At 35.6% G+C, this 19,766-nt stretch overlaps 1 protein-coding gene across 4 annotated transcripts in view; it reads right to left on the reverse strand.

The window, feature by feature from the left end:
- Window positions 1–812: 812 nt before the first annotated feature.
- Window positions 813–19,766, reverse strand: part of GDPD1 (glycerophosphodiester phosphodiesterase domain containing 1) — a 50,084-nt gene continuing 31,130 nt past the window's right edge. For 3 of the 4 annotated variants that reach the window (XM_081585079.1, XM_081585083.1, XM_081585082.1), the window contains exons 4-10: window positions 17,728–17,773; window positions 12,260–12,378; window positions 11,659–11,748; window positions 8,273–8,406; window positions 4,915–4,974; window positions 3,214–3,265; window positions 813–2,141 (exon numbers count right to left, since the gene is read on the reverse strand). In XM_081585079.1, coding sequence (XP_081441205.1) covers window positions 2,019–2,141; window positions 3,214–3,265; window positions 4,915–4,974; window positions 8,273–8,406; window positions 11,659–11,748; window positions 12,260–12,378; window positions 17,728–17,773 — 624 coding nt within the window. In that variant the 3' untranslated portion in view covers window positions 813–2,018. The remainder of the gene's footprint in view (window positions 2,142–3,213; window positions 3,266–4,914; window positions 4,975–8,272; window positions 8,407–11,658; window positions 11,749–12,259; window positions 12,379–17,727; window positions 17,774–19,766) is intronic. The other variant, XM_081585080.1, reaches the window with a different exon arrangement.

Here is a 19,766-nt window from a genome sequence, read left to right on the forward strand (position 1 = left end):
CTACAGAGAAGCTCTTGCTACTTCAAATTAAAATTCCCTCAAACCAACCTGCCAACTGTTGTCCACTGGCATGTATTTAGAATTCTATTGGTATGCTGGACTAGACCTATAGCAGGGTCTATCAAATCTAGTGCCACCTTTATCCCAGCAAAAGGATCTAATTACATCTTTTGACCACTTCTCTAGCTTTCCCATCATGCTGTGTGCCATTATGTCTCATTATGAGACATAATCTTTTAAACATCTTTTAAAATGTGATGCCCTAATCAGAAAAGCAACATTTAGATGTTATCTGATGACAAATGTGAACTCTGTTGTTATAGATACTATACTTTTATTAAGTGAATTGAAGTCACCTTGATTATAAAATCATCAAACTTTTAAACCATGATTTTCTAAACATCTTTACCATAGTGGGGACTTTCTCTTTTACTGATTGACACAAAATATATGCTAGTCCTATAATATGAGCTGCATCATAACTGAATCACAACAAAGCAAATTTGGAATGGGGAAACTATAAAAAAGAATTATATCAATGATGACCAAAAGCATCTCTAGCAACTATAACCATAAGCTATATAAGTGAAAGTGAAAATGACAGATTTAATGGATTATCTGCCCACGTTATTTATTCAAATGCCAAGAGGCAATTTACCATAAAAATGTTTCCATATTTTATTTTCCTTATGAGAGAGAAGTCTCAGGGGTGTTTACTTATATTATCAATTTACCAGCTCATTAAATTCTGGAAAAAAATTATAAATCATATTTGGAATTATAATGGCAGAAAAGAAAACACCAATGAATTCTTTTGTTCTTGAAATTTTTATTTCAGTTTAAACAAAAAAACAAATGTTACTTATGTCATCCAGGGACAGGTGGGAGAGTATGATTATCCTTCATAACTGTTAGCTGGCAAAGTCCAAATGAGAGGTGTAATCTAGGTCTAAGATGCTTATTGTTTCAGGTTATATTTACCTTCCAAAGAGATCATGAAAGTAAGTCAAAAAGATGATAAAAAGATTTACATGAAGTCACATTAGAAAATCTGAGAAAGTGATGCCTAATGCTTTGGGAAATCCTGTTCCCACTTATTACTCAGAAGAATAAATTCTTAAAGATCAAGAGCAGGTGGTTTATCCTATAAGTATTAGACACAATGATATGCACTTTCATCAGTTTGTTATGATTATTAGGACTCAAGATGTTATTTAAAATCTAGATGTAGGCCCAAACAGTTGGTCATTGCTAACAATGGAAAATGTACATTTTGTTAGAGGAAACAAAAATGTGACTATTAGCATCTTGTCTTAATTTACAATTATTAAGTCCAATTTTAATTTTTACCAAAAAAAGAAATACAGCACAATTGTTACACACCTGAAAAAGAATCCAAATAGAGTGTCCCTCCTGACAACAGCAACCAAGAAAGTCGAATTCAGTCTACAGATTTTATTTCTGATCATGTAATAAACTTTCAGTTATTTCTTTGAGTCTGCCTCTGTTAACAATGTACAACTTGTCAGATAATTACATCACTGATTTCCAAGCTGTCTTTCCAAAATATTTTTCCCCTTTAACTAAGGTGTACCTAGAAATAATGAGACAACTTGAATAGCTGTAATGACCTTCAATAATTCTGTCTTACTAATTAGTTGATCTTATTCCAGTGAAGGCTAATGTCAAATTTATCCAATAGCCTTTGATTTCAGAATTACTTATGATAGTAGAATACTGCATCAAATACAGAAATCTTGATCAATAATCTTCTACTTACATCTCATAAACAACTATCTTTCTAAACAAACTATTTACAAATGTAAAATATGCAATATTGTTTAAAATAAATATACAATATATAGTTTCTACATTCTCAGACAGGCTTAAAAATGAGGTAATAAACACTTAACTGATTAAACCTTTTACCATTCTGGAAATGGCCTAGGGAAATAGTGAAAAAATTTTCTCTTAGGTCTTGTCATGTTTTCTTTGAATGCTTCTGAGTACCTCCTTTTCTATTCTGAAAAATTATGTAAAAAATCCTTAAGCTTTGTTGGATAGTCTGTCATCACTCCAGTTGCTCCCAAATCAAAGGCTCTTTTGTATTCCTGCTCTTCATTTAATACCCAAATGTACACCTGAAAATTAAAAAAATGAGAAGTATGAGAAGAAATGTTAAAACAGCAAATTATCTTTATGTTAGCATGCATCCACTACAATCTCAGTACACTTAGAAACAACCTTTTAATAACCTGCAATTTAAAGTTTTCCTGGTAAGTGGTCTGAGGTGACCTCTAAAAATGGTCCACTATTCACTTAACCCAGAAAACTCCACAAAATCATGTACATCAAGAGGTTCAAATCTTCACACTCCCTTTAAGAACACTTGTGAAACTGCCCAGGCCATTAAGGGTATGCATATCTGAAAAACCACCAAGAATTTGAAGGATGTCAACTTTACAGAAGCAACGTGTGTGCCATTCCATCATTACAATGGTGGAGGTGCTAGGTATGCACAGTGGGGCTGGACAGTGGGCCGGTGGCCCAAAAAGAGTGCTGAATTTTTACTGCACATGCTCAAAAATGCAGAGTCATGCTGAACTTAAAGGCTTAGATGTGGATTCTAGATGTAGATTCTCTGGTCACTGAGCACATCCTGGTGAGCAAAGCTCCCAAGGTGTGGGACAGGACTTACAGAGCTCACGATCAGATCAACCCATACATGAGCTCTCCATGCCCCACTGAAATGATCCTTACTGAAAAAGAACAGATGATCGTTCCTAAACCAGAAGAGGAGCTTGTACAGAAGAAAAAGATACCCAGGAAAAAACTGAAGAAACAAAAAACTTACGTCCTCGGAATAAATGCCGAAAAAAAAAAAAAAAGCAGCAAATAAAAGCCAAAAACAAAAAAACTCTGCAATTTTAAGAAATCATTGAGCCCTTTAAACAAATTCCACTTTGCTCACTAAATATGACTATCCCACCCTCTGGCTTCAGTTCTTCTCACTTACCTATAGGTGAACTCTAGCTACTGAAACACCAATACTGTCTTGTTAACTATAAGGCAGAGCTTAAGGTCTTCATATGAGAACCAGTAAAAGCAGCAGAGTTAGGACCAAATCAAGTCAGTGAGAAGTTACTGCCCTTTAAACTTGTGTTGAACTGGTAAACTATGCTCTTTCTAAAATGCATCATTACAAAAACTTACCTGAATGCCTCGGGCAGTGAGGTGGTCGAACAAAGCTTTCCTCATTAGTAAACTAGAAAAGAAAAGCATAAAAGATTTAGGTACTCCTTAGTCCCAAGGAAGGACTAAAATTAGTCCTCAATTCTAATTCAGTCAGTTTAGAGTTTTCTAATCCCTACTTGGATTTAATCTCGATGTATCAGCGATATAAGCAAGGGACGGCCTCAAGCAGTAATAGCTGTCATGGATGAGTTTATACCTTAACTGCTGGATCTCCTTTCTACTCTTTGCTGCCATTCTTCCTGAAGCAGCTCAGTGGAGACCAGGCTTCCTCACTTATCCTGCTGGCTCCATACTGAGAGTGAGAAAGAACTAGGCAGTCTGTGTTCCTAACTTTCCAAATTAAAATAAGGCAGTGAACTTGGGTCAAATTCTATAATGTCACAGTCCATTTACAAAATGAATTAGTCTTTTGTGAGTTATCTTAGAAACGTAATGTTCATTAATTACACTATCCTTTATAAAGAAAAAAAAGTTTTTTTTTCAGTTCCAAATAACTTGAAAAGTGAACTTTTAGAATATAAGTCACTTGAGCAAGATGAAAGCTTTTTGTACTGAAAAGTTATACATATTATTTCTATTCTGTTAAGTCTACTAGAATGATTAAGTAGTAGAAATGAAAAATCATATGCATTTAACATCAGCTAAAATGCATCCTTGGGAATTTCCTGGTGGTCCATTGGTTAGGGGGCATAGGTTCAACCCCTGATTGGGGAACTGAGATCCTGCATGCCATGTGGTAGGGCCAAAAAAAAAAAAGCATCCTTAAAAACTACAAATGACATCAGGAATAAAGCAAAAAAGAATAAACGTTGTGGCACAGAGAAAAGATAAAACTAGTTTTCAAACTCTGAAAGAGGAGCTAAGGAAAAAATGGTTGTGATTTACGACTATTATTTAAGCATTCAAGGCATTCAAGGTTCCATTTTCTTTTCTTTCTTTCTTTGGCCGTGTTGGGTCTTAGTTGTGGCATGTAGGACTTTTTTAAGTTGTGAACTCTTAGTTGCGGCATGTGGGATCTAGTTCCCTGACCAGGCATGAACCCAGTCCCTTTGTGTTGCAATGGGGCATGGAGTCTTAGCCACTGGACCATAAGGGAAGTCCCCAAGGTTCCATTTTAAAGCAAAATGGAGGTAGGTTTTACCTAAAATTACACTCAACATGTCTTAGAATTTAAGGCATTTTCTCTAAAGTAGATGCCCACTTAGTATAGGTGGGGCTTCCATTCTGCTGTTAAGTCTCAGTGTAGATTTTCCTTAGAAATGTGCCATTAGTCAATATACACTCTTACATATGTTGTATTGCTTTACACGCTTCTTTTCACCATGTTTTTGACTGCAGGCTAGTGGAAACGGTGAGTAAGTAGCAGGGGATGGGTATATATCCCAGGTCTGCTACTAACACACCAAGTAAATCAATTAAGTTTGGGTAGCCAGGTACTCAGTTTTCTCCTGAGTTTGACGAGATTATCTCCCAATTCCTCTTAAGGTTTTGTGACTAATAATTAAGCTAGTTCTAAATGATTCATACACATCCAGTTGTACAGTCGATGTTCAACTCATCCTTGTTACAAATTACACGTAGAAACTCTGCTCTAGATTATAAACGTCATCTTTAAGAGTTAAAACAATAATCTGTATATCAAGAAACTAAAATTCTTACATATCAGAAAGCCAGATGAGAAACTTCTGACTTCTGGACATGGTGTGTGGTTCTTTCAGCCTGAGGGAAAATAAAAGTTAAACTAGAAACACAGGAATATATTAGTGGATAAAACAAGTTCAAGAACAAAAATCAGTGCCTTGATTGTACTTGGTATATGCTTCAGTTCAGTTCAGTTCAGTGGCTCAGTTGTGTCTGACTCTGCGACCCCATGGACTGCAGCACTCCAGGCTTTCCTGTCCATCACCAACTCCTGGAGTTTACTCAAACTCATGTCCATCGAGTCGGTGATGCCATCCAACAATCTCATCCTCTCTCGTCCCCTTCTCCTCCCGCCTTCAATCTTTCCCAGCATCAGGGTCTTTCCCAATGAGTCAGCTCTTCGCATCAGGTGGCCAAAGGACTGGAGTTTCAGCTTCAGCTTCAGTCCTTCCAATGAATATTCAGGACTCATTTCCTTTAGGATGGACTAGTTGGATCTCCTTGCAGTCCAAGGGATTCTCAAGAGTCTTCTCCAACACCACAGTTCAAAAGCATCAATTCTTTGGCACTCAGCTTTCTTTGTAGTCCAACTCTCACATCCATACATGACTACTGGAAAAATCATAGCTTTGACTAGAACCTTTGTTGGCAAAGTAATGTCTCTGCTTTTTAATATACTGTCTAGGTTGGTCATAACTTTTCTTCTAAGGAGCAAGCGTCTTTTAATTTCGTGGCTGTATCTGAGTTAAAGTCACCCATTCCAGTCCATTTTAGTTCACTGAGTCCTAAAATGTCAATGTTCACTCTGGCCAACTCCTGTTTGACCACTTCTAATTTATCTTGATTCATGGACCTAACATTCCACGTTCCTATACAACATTGCTCTTTACAGCATCAGACCTTGCTTTCATCACCAGTCACATCCACAACTGGGTGTTATTTTTGCTTTGGCTCCGTCTCTTCATTCTTTCTGAAGTTCTCTCTCCACTGATCTCCAGTAGCATATTGGGCACCTACCCACCTGGGGAGTTCATCTTTCAGTGTCCTATCTTAAAATTTGGGAAAGGACAAAATTAAATTAGAACAAAGCCCATTTGGATTCTCTATTTTCATGATTTCAAGCTAATTTTTTGCTACATTCTTCAAAGTTTAAAATTTAAAAGTTGTCTTTCTGGAGATCCCGGGTACCCAGAACCCATGTTTCTTTCTTTTTTGGTGAGGCCTCTTTCTCTTGCCTTGTCTGCTGTAATTTTGTATACAGTAGATGTAAACACATAGCCAAACTTTACTATGTATTAAAAGATATTTGGGGTAAAAATGAGATTAAAAAAAAAACCCTAAAAACATTTTTTCCTTTCACTTTCAATATTTGAAGACCTAGGCCCATCCTTTTAAGACATCTTTCCTACTGAAAGGTACACTTGACTTTCAGACCTACAATGAGTTCCTTCAACCTCTTTGATGCTGAGAGCACCACCTGTATCATTAATTTTGGGCTATGCCCAGAGACTTCTCTGACTAGTTAGTCTCTCTACTGTGAAGACTGCTCAGCCTCTTTCAAAGTTAAACTGCACAGTGATTTTCATTCTCCCCAGATCTTGATTCTTGTTTCCTTTCTAACTCCTCTTGTCTACACTTTTAGGATTACTCGAGTCTCCCAACTTAAATTCATTTTTTAAAAATTTATTTTATTATTTATTTTTTAATTTATCTTTAAATTTTTGGCTGTGCTGGGCCTTCATTGCTATGCAGAGGCTTTCTCCAGTTGTCGCAAGCGGGGACTACTCTCTGGTTGCAGTGCGTGGGCTTCTCCTTGCAGTGGCTTCTCTTGTTGCAGAGCACAGGGCTCTAGGTATGCGGGCTTCAGCAATTATGACATGTGGGCCCAGGAGTTGTGGTTCATGGGCTTAGCTGCTCCTCAGAATGTTGTAATCTTCCCCAACCAGGATCAAATCCATGTCCCCTGCCTTGGCAGATGGATTCTTAACCACTGGACCACCAAGGGAGTCCTTAATTTTTTCTCTTTCTCTGAATTCAGTTTTTATTTGAAGCTTTCTAAATAAACTCCTTCTGTTCTCCTAACTCTACCCGTGGCAGAAAGTCCCAATTGCAATTTCAGGAATTCCAAGAATTTAAAAACTTGAAATAGTAATTACCTCATTAAACACAAACTATTACGTTGCCTTAGGAAGTATCCACTGTCTTTCATTAAAAAAAAAATACAAACACAATATTCTACCAGTGTCTTAATCCATAATCACTTTTTAAAGAAAAAAATTAATTCTATGAAATCTATTCACATCTGTAATTTAATAACATTTCCTTCTAAAAGGAACACCTGGAGATGATCTTGAGAGCACAATAGTGCATTCTAGACCAGAGGAAAGCGAAGTACTTTAGGGATAAATGGCTAGGAATTATTTTACTTTAGCAAATGAAAATAGTTTGTCAACAAAGCGATTTCTGTTGTTTTGTCTGAGAAACAGCTACAGAAATTGCTAATAAATACTATTATAATCAGGAATAGATAAAATAAGCATACACATAACTAACAAACTCAAACTGGAAGACAAGCATGAAATACAGATGCTGAGTACAAGAGTGCTAACCAACTTCTTTTTCTTACTGATATTTTCTAATGATTACTGTATGTTCAGCTTGATTTTTTATAGTTCTGTGGGGATAAAAAAAGTTCTCATGCAGGTGAAACCACATTTAAATGATCTCCCCACAAGCTCCAGAGAAATTTACAGCTAGGAATGACATTCTAAGGGTGTGGGATTGTGAGATGAAGATCTTTCTCAAAGAAAAATGATAAAAGATAATTTAACAATAAAAGCTATCATTTATTGAGTGCTTATTATTTGCCAGGCAATGCTCTAAGTGTTTTATACATTTTTATCTTTGTATTAACAGTAAATTAGTGTGTGAAAAGCAAGGCTTTATATCCAGTAGAGAAGTTACACAAATATGAAGTATTCGAGAATCCCTTGGACCACAAGGAGATCAAACCAGTCAATCTAAAGGAAATCAGTCCTGAATATTCATTGGAAGGACTGATGCTGAAGCTGAAGCTTTAATACTTTGGCCACCTGATGGGACAAACTGACTCATTGGAGAAGACCCTGATGCTGGGAATGGTTGAAGGCGAGAGGAGAAAGGGGACGACAGAGGATGAGATGGTTGGATGGCATCACCGACTCGACGGACATGAGTTGGAGCAAGCTCTGGGAGTTGGTGATGGACATTGAGTCGGTGATGCCATCCAACCATCTCATCCTCTGGTGTCCCCTTCTCCTCCCGCTTTCAATCTTTCTAAGTCATTGTCTTCGTTTTCCAGTAATTGATAACTGATGAAAACAGGGTAATCACTTACTTCAATATGATAGAAGGCATTGGGATCTCAAAAAACTGTTCTCGAATGGGCACAAAGGGCAAGAGGCCGGTGAAGAACAGGCCAAGAATGAGCAGAACACGTTGTAAACTGAAGAGTATCGGAATTTCTGAATTCTAAACGACACAAACAACATCAGAGGGTTATTCCACAACCTTCAAAATCTCCCAAGACTGTATCTTGACATCTGTTAAAAGTATTCCCTAAATCATCAACATCCACTTCCAAACACACCACACTTAGAAATGATTGGTGCTTGACAGACGGGTCAGGATCTATCCTGGAGTCCTGCAGTTTCTCCATTCTCCACTCTCCACTTCTGCAGCATTCTCTACTCTGTCCACTTCTGACAGACAGTCCTGTCTGTCAGTCCTAGTCTTTATCACTAGAGATTAGACATACCAAATTTAATGGAACAAGATAAAGAAATAATGATATGAAATATTCAGTAACCTTCTACATATTCAATAACTATACATATATATATATTTTAAATAGGATATTATACAGATATATGTTAAAAGTGCTGCAAATAAGTCACGTTTTCATCTTGCAAAACTGAAACTCTATACTAATATTAAACAAATCCCCATATTCCCCTCCCCCAGGTCCCCTATGTCTATCTTTCAAACAAATAAAAATTTTTATACATTTGAATGTTTCTGTATAAAAGTAATATATTGAAAAAATCATGCAAAAACATAATTTATTTTATTTAACATTCAGTCACTTAAAAATATATATCTATCTATTGGCTACTTAGTTGCGATACAGGGGATGTTTGTTGTGGCATGGGATCTAGTTCTCTGTCCAGAGACCAAACCCAGACCCCCTGCAGTGGGAGCATGGCGTCTTAGCTGGACTACCACCTGGGAAGTCTTCATCCACTCTTTTTTGGATTTCTTTCCCATTTAGGTCATCACAGAGCACTGAGTAGAGTTCCCTGTGCTATACAGTAGGTTCTTCTTAGTTACCTATCTTATACATAGTAGCATATATATGTCAGTCCCAATCTCCCAATTCATTCCACCCTCCTCCCATTCTTTTATATTTTTAGCTTCCAGCATCTGGGAATTAAAGAGCTAATATGAAATTCTTATACATCATAATTTAAGAATTATAAAAGATGCATGAATTATATAGCATGTTCATAGTACAAATGACAATTATTGTTGAGACATTCTTACTAACGTGTTTGAAAATTACTGCTAAAATCTTGGGAGTTTTTAAATTCTAAAATGACAGAAGGCCAGAGATGTCCAGAAAAATACGTGAATCAAGGGGAAAGTTCTGTGATTCTGGGCCAAAAGTGAACATGTTATTTTGAAATAATTATAGACTCACAGGAAGTTGTAAGAATATACTAGAGTCCCATTTATTCTTAACTCAGCTGCCCCATCCGTAACCAGATGTATCAAAACCAGGAATTGACAGTGATATGTTACTGTTAGACTGTCGACCTTACTCAGTTTTCACCGTTTTTAAAACTTGTGTTCATTTGTGCATGTGTGTAGTTAGATGCAGCTGTAAGCCATGTATAGATATGTGTAATCACCACCAGTCAGGACACAGAACTGCTCCATCACGACAGATGATGCCTGCTACCTCCTTAATTAAATGCATAATTACTTTCATGTGCACCATTTTCACTTTACTGAGATAAATGCCCAAGAGTAAGATTGCTGATTAATATGCTAAATATATGTTTAGTTTTCTAAGAAACTACTCATTTAATTAAGACTGGCTATTCTATTTTACATTCCCACCAGCAATGCATGTGAGATCCAGTTTCTTCTCATTTTCTCCAGCATTTGCTATTATCACTATTTTTAATTTGAAAAAAAATTGAATGATGTAAAAAGGGGCTTCCTTGGTGGCTCAGAGGGTAAAGAATATGTCTGCCATACAGGAGACCCAGCTTCAATCCCTGGGTCAGGAAGATCTCCTGGAGAAGGCAACAGCAACCCACTCCAGTATTCTTGCCTTGAGAATCCCATGGACAGAGGAGCCTGGCCGGTTATAGTCCAAAGGGTTGCGAAGAGTCAGATACGACTGAGCAACTAACACACACACACAGAGATTAGCAGGTCATGAAGCCTCCTGTATATTATCTTGCTTTTGTCTCAGTTCTATATTCTTGAGGATATGAAGTCACTCGGCCCAGTAATTATTCTGTTCTGTCCTTTTGTACACAGATAAATAAAACTTAGTACTTGCTTTAATTAGAGCCTCATTACTTTTGATTGTACTTTTAATTATAATGGTGCTGATTTTGGATCTATGCTTTCCTTCTTTGCCAAGAAGGAAGGCCTTTTCAAAAGAATTCTTTGTATTTTAGAATTGCAACTTGTGTCATGATATTTCTTCTGCATCATCACTTGTATTCTGAAAGAGAATCTTCAATGCTTAAGATTTTTTAACTCTTTGCATTTCAAATCCTCTTAGCTGACTATGAGCTAAATTTGCTTGCAGAGGCTTAGTGTACCATTTCAAAATATATCCAATTTTTATAGATATATTTTCTTCAAACAGAAACATTTCAATTGGTGGATAGCTGTAATTCAATATGCTACCTGATAATCTTTTCATACTGTCCATCCTAAAGGAAATCAGTCCTGAACATTCATTGGAAGGACTGATGTTGAAGCTGAAACTCCAATACTTTGGCCACCTGATGCGAAGAGCTGACTCCTTGGAAAAGACCCTGATGCTGGGAAAGATTGAAGGAGAAGGGGATGACAGAGGATGAGATGGTTGGATGGCATCACCGACTCAATGGACATGAGTCTGAGTAAACTCCGGGAGTTGGTGATGGACAGGGAAGTCAGGCGTGCTGTAGTCCATGGGGTCCCAAAGAGTCAGACACGACTGAGTGACTGAACTGAATTGAACCTGATAACCATGATTTAACTCTATTTGAGAAGTAATGTAAAGAAAAGTTTGAGTTGTAAAGCTGAAGGACTAAATACTTTTCTTCATTCAAAATTATGCAAAAAAATTTTGATTACCTAACAAAACCAGACACTAAAAGACATATATGTATGCATAATAAAATGAATAACATGTTGGCAAACAACTAATATTATCATGGGAAAATAATAATTCTGTGAGCCAGTCCAATCATAGTGAACTTAATTGCAAGGTCTATTATCTACTAAATCTATTATCTATAAATTCGTTATGTCTGTTAGTAAACTTCTGGTTAGCTGCTTCCATCTAATACTATCTGTCTTTGTATCAAGGCTATGAAATAAGATATTTAAAAAAAATTATTACTGTAATTACTTAACTTTTATAGACATACCACAACAACAAAGATAGATCATTCTGTATCTTTTTTTTTATTCTGTATCATTTTTGAAGCTTACCTCTTTGTAGCACTTTTCTACAATTTCATAACTGGCGTTACCCCACACTGTTATATGTTCTCGTCTGTACTGCTTCACCAGTTCTGAAACCTACATGTGAAAATTCAAAATTTTATTCATGTGACTATCTGTAAATCCACTTACATGATTTTACCTATAAAATGGATTACAATTATCTGCCAGTGCATAGTATAAAATTTTGAAAGAACTGATAATTAAATTCAATTATTTCATAAAGTATAAGAAATTACATTTACCATTATATGATTTATCTAACAGAATACAACTGTTTAGTAACTGGACATAACTAAGTACAAATGAAACAAGTGAAACTGGAAGAAGTTAATTACATAAATGCCACAGCCATGGGGGTTCATAGGAGCTCACGCTTATCCATGGCTGAGACATGACAAGTCACTCTGAAAAAGGCTTTCCTACAGTAGACTGATCTCTTCTACCAGGGTAGTACTTAAAACAATGCTGGTCCCTAGAGTATCACATTTCCTTGAACATTATCAATCTATGCAGGTACCTACTCTAGCCATATTTAGTTTGTGAAATCGGATTGCAACACGCTCAGAGGAGGCAATGCCTTAAGTACCTTCTTAATCAGCAAATTGTTGTTGACTTTGATATCGATGTTAATGGGAGTGTTAGGAAAGGCCTCAAAAACTTCCTTCAGTAATGGAATTCGGTTATCTTTTCCTTCACATTGGCATGCTGAGAAAGCAAGATTTTTAAATGTATTTTTAAAAGATCACTTTTTTGATGATTAGAAAAGTTAGAGTATGCAGTCATAACAGGACATTTACAAAATGATGCAAAGTATAAAGAAAAGAAAAATCATCTAAAAATCCAACAATTTAGATATAACCATTGAGACCATTTGGTGTACTTTCTCTCCTCTTTTTTTCCCATATATAATCTAATGATGTTATACTATAGTTCCCCTAGGGTTTTAACTTGATCTTTTCACACAAGTAAAAATAAATGTTAATATACTGTATTTATGATTATGATTAAAAGTTTTCCATTATACTTTTTGAGATAACTGTAGATTCACATGTAGTTTTAAGAAACAATATAGAGATTTGTGCAGGGTTTACCCAGATTCCCCAATGCTAACCTTTAGCAAAACTGTAGTATGATATCATAACCATGATGTTTACATTGATAGAATCCATGGATCCTATCCTGCAATTATTATTTTAAATAAATTTAAGGGTTTAAAATTTAACCATTCTCCTTGAAGGATAACATAATCTGCCACTCCAAAATATGCCATTTTGGCACAAGGAATATTTTGAAGTGAAGGTAATTGAGAAGAAGCAGATACAAGAAAAGTTCTCTATGCCCATCCCCCATCTGCCTAAAAACAAGATTAAATTGGCAAAAAATAAGCAACAACCCTAGACCCTTATCAGCACCAAAGGACTCTATATAACAAACTACTGACTAGTCTTTATCTTCCATCAACCCCCCACATTCACCTTCCCACTACCTGCCATTCTAGACATTTAAAGTCCTTTTTTCCTTTGTCTTGTCACTTGTCTGAAAATTTACTGGATTTTGTTTGCTTGTTTAAGATGCTATATAAACTCAAGCTCTAGCCACACCTTTGAGTATTCATCCTTGAGTTTCCTCCATGACACATACACATTAAATAAACTGTTTTTCTCGTGTTAATCTTTTTTGTTAGAGTCCAGATGAGAAACTAAAATAGAAGAAAAAAAACTCTTCCTCCCCTAGACCTTACTAGTGGATACTGAGATTGTTTCTAAAGTTTTGCTATGATATCATCACTGAATTTTTCAGAGACTGTGAATAATATGGTTAGGCAAGGGAAATGCATGCTACTTCAGTAATGGGTTGAAGAATTATATCAATGCACTTATTCAAAGAAAACTGAGTCATGAAAAATCAGAAGAGGATTTTTAATCATTCTTTTTATTTTCTGAGGGTTATTTTATTCTTCCCTTAGTTCCATTTGTTCTAATTACTTATATAATATACTATACATACTATATAACTATTATAAAATTTCCCCTTCCACCTGAAACTTCAATTCCACTAACACGTGAATAACAAAATTGTGAAAGATCCTTTATTTCATCCTTATTGTACAGCAAACCAAAACAAAGAAGCATATCAAAAAAAGTAATTTGAGTCCAAGTTCTAAAACTTTTTAAAATACAGGCTTGTGTGAAAAGCAGCATGGGAATGGGAAAATTAAAAAAAAGAAAAGATATGTTATCTTTTTGTCTGTTCTGTATTCTATCCTTACTGACTTTTTACTATGCCTTATAATTCAGATGGGGCTCTGGGTCATTCTGATGGGACTGTTAATCATTTGGCTTTGTCTCCCAGCCACAGAGAAAGCACATAACCTTTTAAACATAAAAATATGGACCACAGGAGATGTTGCCTAAAACGGATCCTGTACTTTTGAACTTATCAGAGGTCCATTTTTATGTGAAGAAGATGTGCTTGAGAACAAAGCTAACATGATGAAAATGGAACGAAGAAATGGAAATAAGAGACAGACAAATTATTGCTTGAGCAACTGGAATCAGTTATGTTTGAAGGCATATAACCTCCAGACTTCTTAGTTATGAGAAAACAATAAATTATTCTTAAAAACTTCTCTTAAACTATTTTCAGATGGATTTCTAGTACTGATAACTTAAAGAGTTTGGACTTAGACTACAGAACTAACTATAAAAATTAATCATGTTAATACACAAAAATTTAGCTATAGTTTTTATCTAACCAGCAGCCTTCCTTCCTTAGGAAAATTGCATCGCCTGCATTCCAAATTGTTCTGATTGGGCTGTCAAAAATAGGACCCTCTCCCCACTCACTCTCACAAGTAGGCAAATGACCTAGGTCTGGCCAATCGTAACAGCCTGTCCCTTGATCCACATGAATAGTTCAAGATGGACACATGACCCAAGTCTAGTCAATCAGTGTCTTTCTCTAGAACCTTTCATAAGTAAGGTCCAGTACAGGCAGGGGTCACAGTACAGGCAGGATGTGAATTTACAGTTGTCAGTGATCATATTCCTGCCACATGCCCAAAATCCACCTATAGTAAAAGAAGATAAGACCCAAGAGAAGCAGAACAATGGAATAAAGCAAAAGAGTCCTTTTATGTGCCCAAGGATCCCATAATGTTTACTATCAGACCCACCATATCCTAGAGAGTTAATGGTAAAAATAAATGTCTTCTTTCTCCCTTAAGCTAGTGTAAACTGGTTTCTGTTACTTATAAGTTAAAAAGTCTGAACATGATGTTCTATTTGTATAGTCCAATATGGCAGCCACTGGCCAAATGGGGCTATTTAAATTAAGATGAAATAGGTGACGTCCCTGGTGGCCCAGTGGTTAAGAATTCTGCTGTTTTATTACAGGCCCATGGGTTCCACCCCTGGTGGGGGAACTAAGATTCCCCCATGCTGCATGGTGTGGCAATAAATAAATAAAATGAAATAAAATTTAAAATTCAGTTACTCAGGTATACTAACCACATTTCAAGTACTCAACAGTCACATGTGGCTACTGACTATTGTATCAGACAGTACAAATGTAGAACATTTCTATCAGTATAGAAAGCTCTATTTAGGCAATGCCATTCTAGTTAAATTTTTGTTAGCTTATTCAATGTGGAAAAACTAATTTCGCAGTCGAAAGAATTACCATAGACAATAGCTATTCACACCTAAGTAAGATGTACGCAAGGATCAACTCAGAAAAAGGTCAGGCAAAACTAACTTTGGAAAAGCAACATGACACATTACACAATAAGAATAATATTGAATCAAATAGTGGGAGGGAAACAGGAAATGAAAATATGCTAAGAGAATAATGTGTGCTAAAGTAATGCAAAGATATTTAAATTAGATGACTCAGTCAGCAGCTTATAAAGAGCTGGAGGAAGAAGTTTGTCCCCAAACATGAAAACACGAATGCTAGCTTTAGAGTATGCCATAGGATGTGCTGGTTGATGGAACACATAAAGCGGCTCCGGAGCATATTAGAACTTTAAAACAGATCACTACAGTCAAATCTAGATCCAAACTATGTATTTTCCATGGAAAAGGTTATTTTCAAGTAAGCAGGACAGATAAAAATACACCCTTTGGTTAACATATTTTCATGTTCCTTCTTTAAGTTTACTTTTTAATGTAGCCTGTGGTACATCAAAGCACCTTTAAAAAGAAAACACTTAATTCTTCTTCACTTATGTTGTGAACCACAAAGAAAGCAAGAGGTCTAAAATCTGTATTCCTCTGAGAGTTGATTCCCTCTCTCCCTTTTTCTTTCTCTCCCTTCCTCCAGTATTTGAAGAAAACAAAAATTCCAAGCAGGGGAATAGAAGAGGAAAAAAACTGAACAATTTTCTGCCTAATCTGAGTCAAGTTTTTACAGTACTATATATAAGTCTGTTTCAAATACAATAAACCTCACATTTGAGGCACAGCCTTTAAGCTAATTATGATATGACTTGAATACAATATGAACAAAGGTTAATTATTGTTAATCATTAAATTTGAGAGCACATGGCATTGATACTAACATGCGATCTGAAGAGACCCTGTAACTAGAGGGGCAGTATAGATAGCTGAACGCTGGCCTGGTAAGGAGAAGACCTAGTTTCAAATCCGAGGTCTGTCATCTTCTTGTTATATGACCTTAATCAAGGAAATTTACACATTTAGGACTCAGTTTACTTTCTGTAACAAGAGGAGATAGGGTTAGATGATTTCAAAGGTCTCTTTCCATTCAAAAGTTTTATGACTTATTTGGGAGATATAAAACCAGGGAAAAATTTTTTTTTCTCAAAGCATCTTATAAACTTTGTGAGGCTTTGGCTTTGTTCTCTACAAAGGAAAAATTGGGAAAAACTTCACTTAGGAAATTTTCTTAACTTTTCCAAGTCCACAACTGACTCCAGTACTGAATAGCTTTGCAAGTTATAATCCTACTAATTATAAAAATGAAAGGTGTTTCATCAAATCAGCAAAAGCTTAATGATACTTACTTGGAAGGCAAAGTCAAAAAAACCCCACAAACATCAGATTGAAATGTTCTGTAGAGACAGACCATGCAAACAGGTTTCTGATTTTTATTTGGCTAAGGTTTTTTCATGGGGTTGCAAAGAGCTGGACATGACTTAGTGACTGCACAACAACACAAGGATTCTCAGTCAAGGAGAAATTATACTGGCCAATTTTAAGTTTAGCTCACAGAGTGGTTATAGGTCTTTTTGAAAATTAGTATCAACAGATCCTTGATGTTTAAAGGTTTAAACTATATGCAAGGTTTACCAAGGACCATGACAAGAACATCATGCAGTTTTCCTGAGTTACATGTGAATCACTTAAAACATGAGGTTGAATTGTCAAGAGAAGGGAGCTCAGCACCTGTAACTCGAGGTGGTGTATTTTCCATCCTAATGTAACTAACACATTGGACCAAGGGACATGTCTCTTTGTGAGAAATGTTCCCTCAAAAGAAAAAAAAAAACAACTATGTTGCTGATTAGAAAATGAAGATGACTAGGAAATGGATGGTTTACTCAACTAATGGAATTCTCTTACTGATTTAAAATATGGAGTAGCTAAATAACATAGAATGAAAAAATTACAGAATTGGCAAGGATCTGAAAGGGGTCCCTTTAATTTCTTTTCATTTATTCTTCTTATTTATGATGGATTATTTACTACAAGTTACAGTAATATTCTAGAATTTGAAGCTTTAGAGGTGCCAAGTATCCCTAATAATATCTGGGTTTCTCATAATTAATATTCAGACTTAAATGAACTAAATTTAGATAGAATGAGTCAATTAATAAATCTTTGGGCATCATCACCTCAGGTTTAGATATCCATCAAGATTTCAGATTTGTAGGCCTGCACAAACAAGCTTTGAGGGAAATACTTTTAGTTAGAACTTCTTATCATAAGCTAATACACATGTATTTCTAATTCTCAGCATAAATGAATACACTTAGTATATTCATAAATGAATATGCTAGTGTAAACATTTTGTCTGCAAATGTAAAATTACCTTTTTGAAACGAGACATCCAGTTTGCCAAGGTAAGGTGGGAGTTCCTTTAAAAGATATGATTGAAAAAAGTTAACTCTCAAAAAGTAAAAAGTATTTTAGCATCTTACATTAAGACATAAAGATTTGCTTCTTTGAAAAATACAAAAATGAAATCTACAAATGTTTATATAGTAAATTCTTTAGCAGAACAGCCCCAGCAGCAAACTGACCATATAATTACTGACTTTCATGACCTACAGGAAATCTATACTAATACAAACCATTTGTCAATAATAAATACACAAAGATCTCAGGAGAAAAATATCAGCAATAGACAATTCAAAGGGAAAAAAAATCTTAAAGAAAAAATCTTCAAACTCACTAATAAGGAAATGCTAATTAAAATTTAATCTAGCAAATCAGGAAATTCTTTAACTATAGTGCCCCCAAATGGTAAGGGTATGGCAAAATGGAAATTCTTTTAATATCAGATAGAAAAAGTCTTTTAAATACTTTTAAAAACCAAGCTGGCAACAGTAACTTTCAATATATATTAAGAAACTATCGGGAATACCCTGGTGCTCCCACTGGTTAGGACTCTGTGTTTCTGTCTCGAGGTTCTGGGTTCAATCAACGGTCAGGGAACTAGGATCTCACAAGTCACATGGCCAAAAACAACCACAACTATAATACTCCTAATTTTTAACCCAATAATTTCCCTGCTGAGAGTTAATTTGTGTGTGTGCCTTAGTTGCTCAGTCATGTCCGACTCTCTGCAACCCCATGTGTTGCCTGTCAGATTCCTCTCTCCGTGGAATTCTTCAGGCAAGTATACTAGAGTGGGTGGCCATTTCCTTCTCCAGGGCATCTTCCCGATCCAGGGATTGAACCCAGGTCTCCTGCACTGCAGGAGATTCTTTACTCTCTGAGCTGCCAGGGAAGCCTGAGAGCTAATTTGGGGAAATCATTTTATTTTATTTTATTTTTTAAAGATTTTTTAAAATGTGGACTATTTTTAAAGTCTTTATTGATTTGTTACAATATCATTTCAATATTAGTTTTTTTGGCTGCAAGGCATGTAGGATGCCAGCTTTCCAACCAGGGATTGAACCCACACTCTCTGCATTGGAAGCTGAAGTCTTAACCATTGGACCACCAGTGAAGCACCAGGAAATAATTTTAAATATAGAGAAAATTTTATCTTTACAAAACTTTATCTTTACACACATATAAATAGATGTTCAGGGCAATGTTATCCCTAATCGTGAAAGCAGAACCAATTCAAATGCCCAACAAACCAGGAATGGTTAAAAATAACAATATATCCACTCAGTATAATAACTTCAGTCATTTGACATGTTTATGAAAAATAAGCATAGAATCTGAAAAGGCTAAATACTGTATGATTCCAACTATATGATACTTTGGAAAAAACAAAACTATGGAGACAATAAAAAGATGAGTCATTGTCAGGGGTTGGGGAGCAGGAAGGATGAATAGCTAGAGCACAGAGAATTCTTAGGACAGGGAAACTATGTTGTATAACATTATATTAGTGGATACAAGTTATTTTCATGCACGTCATTATCAAAACCTATAGAATATACAACGTGGAGAATGAATCCTAATGCAAACTGTGAACTCTGGGTGGTGATGATGTATCAGTGCAGGTTCGTCAACTACAACAAATGCGCCACAATGGAGGAGGGTGCTGACAGCCGAGGGAGGCTGCACCTGTGTTAGGTCAGAAAGTACTTGGGAAATCTCTACATATTCTGATTAATTTTGTATGGATATAACTTCTAAAGAATAAAAGTCTATTTAAAAAAAACAGGAAAAAAATGTACATCATGCCATAATGTTGAAGTGTTTAAAAATACAATATAAATAATATACAATGAGAACATAACTATGTAAAAGACATTCAGAGTATATATACAGATAGTATCCTGTTGACATAAGTTTTCTTTAGGTGGTAGAATTAGGCATTGTTTTCCTTCCACTTATCAGTATTTACTATAATGAGCATATAAACTACTAAAATCAGATTTTTAAAAG

This window comes from Giraffa tippelskirchi, chromosome 3 (assembly GCF_054371585.1).
Source record: "Giraffa tippelskirchi isolate mGirTip1 chromosome 3, T2T-mGirTip1v1.2.pri, whole genome shotgun sequence".
NCBI lineage: Eukaryota > Metazoa > Chordata > Mammalia > Artiodactyla > Giraffidae > Giraffa > Giraffa tippelskirchi.